Source organism: Nematolebias whitei, chromosome 20, assembly GCF_014905685.2.
Source record: "Nematolebias whitei isolate Nwh7 chromosome 20, NemWhi1, whole genome shotgun sequence".
Taxonomy (NCBI): domain Eukaryota; kingdom Metazoa; phylum Chordata; class Actinopteri; order Cyprinodontiformes; family Rivulidae; genus Nematolebias; species Nematolebias whitei.
Window position 1 is genome coordinate 33,388,244 of NC_056517.1, and position 8,733 is coordinate 33,396,976.

Consider the following 8,733-nt stretch of genomic DNA (forward strand, 5'->3'; position numbering starts at 1 on the left):
CAACATCCATCCATCCATCCATCCATCCATCCATCCATCCATCCATCCATCCATCCATCCATCCATCCATCCATTATCTTTACCTGCTCCAGTCATCACTGTGAGAGAGGCGGGGGACACCCTGGACCGGTCTCCATCACAGGAACAAAAAACCATTCACTCTCTCCCTCACACCTAGAGACAATTTAAACCTTGGGTTCTGAAACATTTTGGGTTCAGGGACCTCCTCATAACCCTCATGTTTATTAAATAATTTTCTTCAATTTGTCTCTTTAATGCAGTGCAGATATTTGTGTAACATAAATACTTAAGACCTGTTCTTTAACAGTGTTAATACAATTCTAATATATTTAAACGTGGGGTATTTTCCACTCAAAACACACTAAATTAGCAAAAATTTTCATTTCAGCTTCCAAAAATTACGGTTTTGAGAAAACTAGCGACATCAAAAACCACTTTAGAACTTTACCTATTCAGTTAATGAACATAAATGTATCGCCACTTTTTCAAATTACTACAGAAATAATAAATAAAATAGGTCTGAGGGTCCTCACCCTAAAAATTTTGAATAAAGTAGATGTGATTTCCTGCATTTTGGTGTATTTTAACGAGTTGTTAAACATCTACCTGCTTGTAATAGAAAATAATAATAATTTAAATATATATATATATTTAATTTAAATTAACTTGCTATTACTTACTTAAATTTTACTCCAAATCAGTGATTTAGAGTTGCCAATCAGCCTAAAATGTATGTTTTTGGTCTGTGGGAGAAAACCCACGCACGTTCCCTTCCAAATAATAAAATAAAAAATAAAGTGGATCAAATCGATCTTTATTGCCCTGAAGGTGCAGGTGCAGTGATCACTCAGTCATTCCACTGACTTTAATGTTAGATGGTAAAGTCGGCCCATTGACTAACGTTGATATGGGACTGTTTATTTATATTCATATTATTGTTGCTGTTGTGTTGCTGTTGGACATTTTGCACTACATATAATTATAATGAAATGTCAAAATGTCCATATTTGTTTTAGTTTCTTATATGTGACTTTCGTATTTGTTATATTTGGGGTTCTGTAATGTTCTTTGTACAGAATGGAAGGTTAAATAACTGTATAATAACTAAATGGACTTTACTTTAAGATGTATTTGCATTTCTTGCATTGTATTATTGCATTTTGCCCGAGTCCTATGATAGATTTTAAATTTGGTCCTCTCTGGGAAAAAGTTTGGGCTTTTGAGAGACTGTATCAGAAATACATTTTTAATGTTTTATTTTCTGTAAAAAAAAATGAATGCAATCAGAAGAAATAAAAATTTTTAATTTTATCATGAAAGTCAAATGTACCCTAGTTAAAATATTTTCAGTTTAGAATAAAACTTCTTAAACTTTTTGTGTATTTTTCCTGTTTGTCTAACGGGTGTTGCTTCAATAAACCACCTGTGGGTGTCACAGAACCTGAGGGTTCCTCCAGCCTGTTTCTGTTTACTCAAACTTTAAACTTTATTGTTTTATTATATGTGTGTTGATTGGAATAAATATATTTATTGTCAAATGCAACAAAAGAGACTAAAATATTTACAGTTGGTTTAGGTAAAGTCGATAAACTCACGATCTTTATTATCCTTCGAGAACCTTTTTATTACTTTGTTGTGTTTGTTAAGAGGTTTATGCAAATAAAAAAATTATCAAGGTCAATATTTTTTATTGTTTATTTTTAACACATGTGGAACATAACTGGGTGCTTTTCTGCAAAGAGTACAAAGTATAATTTTACAGAGAGAGCTGAAACATGCTTTTGAAATATGAAATATTTTTTATCTTTTTCATGCTTCCACACAGACGTGGAGTGGAGCTGTCATTTCTAACCCCTACTCGAAACCTGGCCTGGATTAGGGCCGATCCGGGCCGTTATAATGTGATTAATGTGCGGGCCGGGCTTTGATGCGGTTTTACGAATCATACAGCACAAATAAAACTAAGAATGCACGATGTAAAAATGTGTTAATCTACTTGTAGAGGAGGAGGCAGCAAGTTTATATGTTGAGAGGCTGAAGAAAGAAAGAAGAGTGCAGCAGTTACTCAGACTGTGGAAGAGGTCGCCGGCGCATTGCGCAATAATTGTGCACGTGGGCTCAGGCTTCTGCGGTTTTACGAATCATACAGCCCAAAGAAAACTAAATGTACAATATAAAATTGTGTTAAACTACTTGTTGAGGGGAAGGCAGGTCGGTCCGACCGGACGGTTTAAAAAAGTTGCATTAAGCTCAGATGGACACCGGTCACCGGCCGCGCGCATCCGCTGACTCGTCAGTTGAAATGGACTTCCAATATGTCCAGGGTGTACCCCACCTTTCACACAGTGACTGCTGGACATGGACACCAGTGACCCCCGCTACCTGAAAAGGAAGAAGCTGGTAAAAATAATGGATGGATGAATCAGCTGATCACCGGCTGTGTGCCTCTCCTCACCTGCTCTCATCTGCGGTGAAGGAAGTAGCAGCATCTACAAAAGCCGAAGTGAAAATCTGAAAATCTGATCCGACCCAGCCTCATCCCGCAGTCATAATCTCCGTACTCCACCCGACCAGATGAATTAATAGTAATTACAGTTTCGAAGCAAACCCGGGGGAAAAAATTTTTCATTTTTAATTAGTTATTAATGGTCGGGGATGCGCAGCTGAATAAAAGCAGCAGAAGATTCTGAGCTGATGCGGTGTTTGTCATTTCATGGCCGTAAAAAATAATTTAAACCCCGTTTCTGCCTGCAGTCTTCTGAATTAATGAGACATGTGGACAGCTCTGAGACATGTGTCTGCTTTGGGATCTCACCTGTTTGGGTCATCGGCCGCGTGCGTCCACTGAGTGCAGCGGCAGAATGAACGTCCATTTGGGCGATGGATCGCTGCCTGGCAGTACAGTCCCCTCAGGCTTAACTGAACTTTTACTTCTTTCAAGGTTGGTCAGCTGTGGTGAAATGGCCATGTGCTGCTGGTGGATGTATGGCAGGCCATGTTATCATATAATTGGATTGCGGCTGATCCTGACCTAACTAAAAGCCTGAGGCCGGCCCGGCCCAGCCCTAATCCAGGTCGGTCCGGGCTGGGTTCAGGTTAGAAATGACAGCTCTAATACAGATGCATATATTCTTTATTGTCATTCGCACATGTGGTGGAACAAAATTATGTACACAAGGTCCCAGTTACATCCAACAATATGTAAAAGAAAAACTAATAAAATACTGCATTTAAATACATTTAAAATAGCCTTGTTCTATATTTAAGATAATGGATGGATGGATCAATCAGCTGGTCACCGGCCGCGTGTCTCTGCACCTGCTCTCATCTGCAGTGAAGGAAGTAGCAGCATCTACAAAAGTCGAAGCGAGCAGCGCGTTCAATTAAAATAGCCTTGTTCTATATTTTTCCAAGTTATTTTGCTCTAAAAATAGTTTTGTTCATCTGTATAACAGCCTATCTTTCTTTAGAGTTGATTTTTTTTAGGTTATTCGTCATTAATATCCATTTGGTGGCTTGTTAATAAAAATAAATCTTATGTCTTCCTTCCATTACGTTTTTAAAACTATCATGTCAAACTGCTTACAAAAGCAGAAAAAACAATAAAAAAAAAAGTGGTTTTTTTTCGGGTTCGGCCCTCTAATTACCGGTAATCCGTTGGGTAAAACTCGGTAAAAAAAATCTACAGGCTCGGTCCGTGTTTATTAGGCTTGAATGCAACTCTACATTTGTGAGTATTTGTGTTTTAAATCCAGAAGATGACCGTCACGTGAGCTTTATCTTGTTTCCGTCAACTTTATTAAACCGTAAAAGTTGCGGATTTTTCTTTAAAGTTCAGAACATCTTCAAGAAAGTGGCGTCAAACTGGAGCTGAGTTCTGCTGAGCTCGTCACTGACGGAACAAAGACGAAGCAAAACGACAAATCTCAACCGAATTCTTCATGGTTTCTGGTAAAGTCTCTGCGTTCAGGAACACCCGAGGAGCAGGAGGAGACCTTGGAGGCTCTTCAGGTGAGCTGGAGGAGAAGCTGCTCCTCCATCAGCCTGGCCTTATAGAAGATCGACCAAATAACTCTTTAAATCAAGTCATGCGCAGGATTTTACACAGAAACCTGATCTGAAGACAAATCTCTGCTGCTTTGGAGTTAAAATATCTTGGAAAACCAGGACTCTTATGGTGGGACGCAACAGGAAGTCCACCAGTCTGCGCAGACTTTAATTTTCACGCTTCCATCAACGTTCTCTAAGATGTAGAAGGTTATTGTGACCTTTGAACTCTGTAGGCTCTTTCTTTTGTATTTTTGCACTTCAAGACTTGTTGGTGTAAGAAAAACCCAACATTCAGACAAACGGAACATCTGGTCTTTACCTTTTCATTGTATGCAGGATTTTACCACAACGACTGCTGCTACGGTTCCAGCCAATAAAACGGCTCCAACGACGAGGCCCAGAGCTGGAATCAAAGGAAACACCGACATGTAAACAAAGAATCCTAAACAGAACTGTTCATGTAGAATGAATCCAGTTTCACCCCAGTTTCTCTCTATCCTCAGAAAGACGTCTGTGATCATCGTCTCCTCTTCGTCACCGCTCTCACACGTGTAAACTCCCTGCTCGTCTGAAGATAAATCCAGTAACGTGAGGCTGCCGGACTCCGACACGCCCTTCACGTGTTTCCTCCACTCCTTTGACACTCGGAGCTCGGCGTCCATTCTGGTTCTGCTCAGGAGGATCCGGTTGTGGTTAAACCTCCAAACGAGGCTGGTGGTGGTCAGGTTGGAGGCCGAGCAGGGGATCGTTGCTTCAGTTCCCGACACACTCAGAAAAACTAATGGACGCAAAAATAGTTTCAAACACAGCTTTCTCCTAAGCTTTGAAATTAATAATAATAATAAAATGGATCATTTTATGAGTTTTGGCTGTTTAGACGGAATAAACTAAAAACATTTCAAACCTCATTCTGGCAGTTTAAATAACATACAATATAAAAGTTACTTTTTTGAATCTTTTTGACAACTTGTTTTAGAGAGCTAATATAAACTAGAAAGTTCTTGGAGAAACTTTTGACGGGGACTGCCACGTGGCGGCCATTATGAAATTTTGATTTGACAGCACTCGATTCTTTGCGGTTCGACTTTTGCGGCACGACACACGATTGGCTGATTGATGGAAGGCGACCAATCAGAGCTTTGTGCTCTGTACCCCGGGTGCTGATTGGCTGCCTGGTCTCGTTCACTGTGCTCTTTTGTGAAATGTATTTCAAACCCTACGATGCCACCCAAATGTTCTGCGTCTTCTAAGGTTTCAGGCATCGAACCCAAGCACCAGAGAAAGATGCTTACCATAAAAGAGAAGGTGGAGCTTCTTGACATGTTGAAGGAAGGGAGAACCTACGCGGCCATTTGCCGCCGTTATGGGATCAACACTAAGGACAGCCCGGGCCCCGTCTGGGGACCTCCAGCATCCATAAAGCCCTATTGCTATTCACCTATTGCAGGGATGCCTGGAACGTAACCCCTGCGATAAGTGAGGGACTATTGTACTTTGTGTTGAGGTTCGTGCTCGGCTACCACCATACCAAATTTCAGCTCAATATGCCAAAAAATATATATAAAAAAATTTGTTAGTAATTTTTTCTTTAAGATATTTGGTGGCCATCTTGGATTTTCAGTTTATGATGGGGAACATTCTCAGTTATCACCACACCAAATTTCAGCTTGACATGTGTAAAAATAGCCAAGTCAAAGCCATTTCATAGCTTTGGTGGCCATCTTGTAGTTTTTAATTTGAATTTAGTAATAACTGGACATTGCGCTCAGCTACCACCACACCAAATTTCAGCTTAATATCTTTAAAAATGGCTGATTTATAGTATTCTTCCGTTTTAGCTCAGGCGGCCATCTTGGATTTTTGATTGGAAACCAGAGTTTGTTAGGGATTGTTCTCAGCTACCGGTACACCACATTTCAGCTGAATAGCTCTGAAAACCTCTGAGTTATAGCCATTTGAAATTAGCTTGGGCGGCCATCTTGCATTAGGCAGTCCCCATTCATAAAATCTGATAGTTCAATTTTGGTGAACTCAAACCTGTCGTGTACATTTATCATTTTCACTTTACTCTTTAGTTTGTCTGAATAATAAAGGAATATATTCTACCTCAAAGGGCACTTTTCTGTCCACAAACGGCACAAGTAGCTTCAACTGCTGTGTCCACGGTCGAGTCCATATTTTTGCTTTGGTGTGTAATTTTCACCACTTTCAGTTCTTCGTGTCCCACTCTGTTCTCACTGTTGGTTTATATCAGGGGTTCTCAAACTTTTTGGGTTCAGGGACCCCTTACAGGGAAGAAAAAGTTTAAGGGGCCCCCCTCATAACTCTCATGTTTATGTATACACACACACACACACACACATATATATATATATATATATATATATATATATATATATATATATACAGTAGTCCCTTGTTTATCTTGGGGGGTTCAGTACCCTGTCCCACTACGATAAGTTAAAAACAGTGAAGTAGGGATAGTCCAAGTTCAAGTACAGTAAACTTTAGTATGACATGTGTCAGGCTGTAATCACACTCATCACCTGTTACTCCCAATCTCCCTCCTTGTGTAAATTAACAATTTAAATTTAAATACTGTAATATTTTAAATAAACAATCCATTGTTTATTTAAAATATTACAGTATTTAAATTTAAATGGTAGAGAAGAGAAGTGCAGCAGGACATCAAAGCAGCTTCATGCAGCACGGAGCAGAAATGTTCTTCTTGATCAATGACACTGTAACAACTGTTAGAAGAGTTATAGAAGTTATATCAGGGCTGTTCAACAAAACCGCTCAGGGGGGCCACAGTTTCTCGGGGGCCGGACATCCAGCAATTAAAGTCATTATGTAAATAAACCAAGTTTTATAATGATCTGTTACCTTTTAAACTTGTTTATATTTTTGCATTGAATCATAAATGCAATAAACAAAACCCAAACTCAGAACCCCTCCAAATATATATATATATATATATATATATATATATATATATATATATATATAATTTATTTATTTATTTATTTTTTTTTTTTGTGAAGTGGGCCGGATTGAAGTCACCCACGGGCCAGAAATGGCCTCAGGGTCCACCACTTGAGTAGCCCTGAGTTATAAGTTATAGAAGTTCTAAAATATTTAAAAATAACTTTTAACACTTTTATAGTTTGTGATTATGACGATTTTACAATGTAACATACTTAGAATTTTGAAGTTGGAGGACAAAAGTCAATCTGTGCAGCAAAGGGTTAACCCCTTCACAACGCTGCTTCAGCACGGAGCAGAAACGCAGGAGGGAGCTTCTCCCTGCACATGTGGGCTGCACACAGGTGCAAAATCATTGACAATAATTAATTTTAAATAAACAATCCATGGCTCGTCCATTACTCAGCCAATGGCATCATGTCCAATCTTACTTTGAAAAACCGTTAAAGAGTGAATACGGAAAAAACGAACCGCTAAGTAGTGAGGGACCACTGCATATATATATAAATATATATATATTTATTTTTTTTGCAGACCCCCAAGCACCGACTCGCGGACCCCCATGGGTCCGGGAACCCCAGTTTGAGAACCACTGGTCTATATCACGCTCCCTCTCTTTCAACTTCCCACCAAGGCTTCACGCCCGATCCAATCTGTGCAGTCTTATAAACATGACCATAGAGTCATGCTTATTACATGCTTATTACACGTGCATGAATGCAACAGCAACAACAAAAAACAAAACATGGCAGTGCAACTCTACAGCCTGTAAAGCTGACAGAACTGGGGATTATGTTAACGTAGAAATCCAAATCAATATTTTTCGTGGATTTACAACTCAACGTGATAAAATGGAAAACGGAACAGAATTGATGATAATACAAAGGAAACGTGCTTGAAAATTACTCTAGTGATGTCATGTGTTCTTACAATACTTACCTGGTCTGAACAAAGTGACCTTCCTCTTGGTTGTGCCCGTCCTGACGGTGCAGCTGTAGACCAGATCAGAACCTGCAGCTGAAACCTCCAGGCAGCTGCTGATGCTGTACAGCTGCTCGTCAGTCTGCAGGACTGTGATTGTGTTCTCCAGGGCCGTGCTGGACGATAACTTGATGGACCAGGTGATCTCAGGTGCAGGGTAGACGCCCTCCGAGCTGCAGATAATCCTGTTTTCCACCCGTTTAATATTTACTTTAGTAACAGGAGCTAAAAAACAAAACGTATATTTGAAACACTTTCTAAATGCAGTGAGAGCGAAGTGTATTTTATGTTATACCTTCCACTGTGAGGTGGATGATTGAATGGTTCTTTATGCTGAAACACTCGTATTGACCCTGATCCTGAACCGTCACGCCTCTCAGCAGCAGGGAGCCGTTTCCTCTGGAGATCTGATCCTGGAACAGGGACGTTCTGCCTCTGAAGCGCTGGTCCTGGACTTTAAGCTGCTCTTTATTGCTGTAAAATGAGTAGACGTGAACGGTTCTGATGGCTGTCAGCTGGTTCCAGTGGACGATGCGCTCGCCGCCGCCCTGGAAGCTGCACGGTAAAACGCAGCTCTGCTTGAAAACACAGATCACCTCCGTGTCTGAAACGTCAAATTAAAAGTCAAGCACTAGTTCATACGAGAAACGTGAATATCCATATGCCTCTAGGTCAGGGGTCTGCGATCCTTACGAT

At 40.0% G+C, this 8,733-nt stretch overlaps 1 protein-coding gene across 1 annotated transcript in view; it reads left to right on the forward strand.

Moving 5' to 3' along the window:
- LOC119426423 (frizzled-7-B-like) overlaps positions 1-4,077 on the forward strand; it is a 6,247-nt gene extending 2,170 nt beyond the window's left edge. Inside the window, 1 exon segment of the mRNA XM_037693985.1 lies at positions 3,979-4,077. Coding sequence (XP_037549913.1) covers positions 3,979-4,077 — 99 coding nt within the window.
- The last annotated feature ends 4,656 nt before the right edge of the window (positions 4,078-8,733 follow it).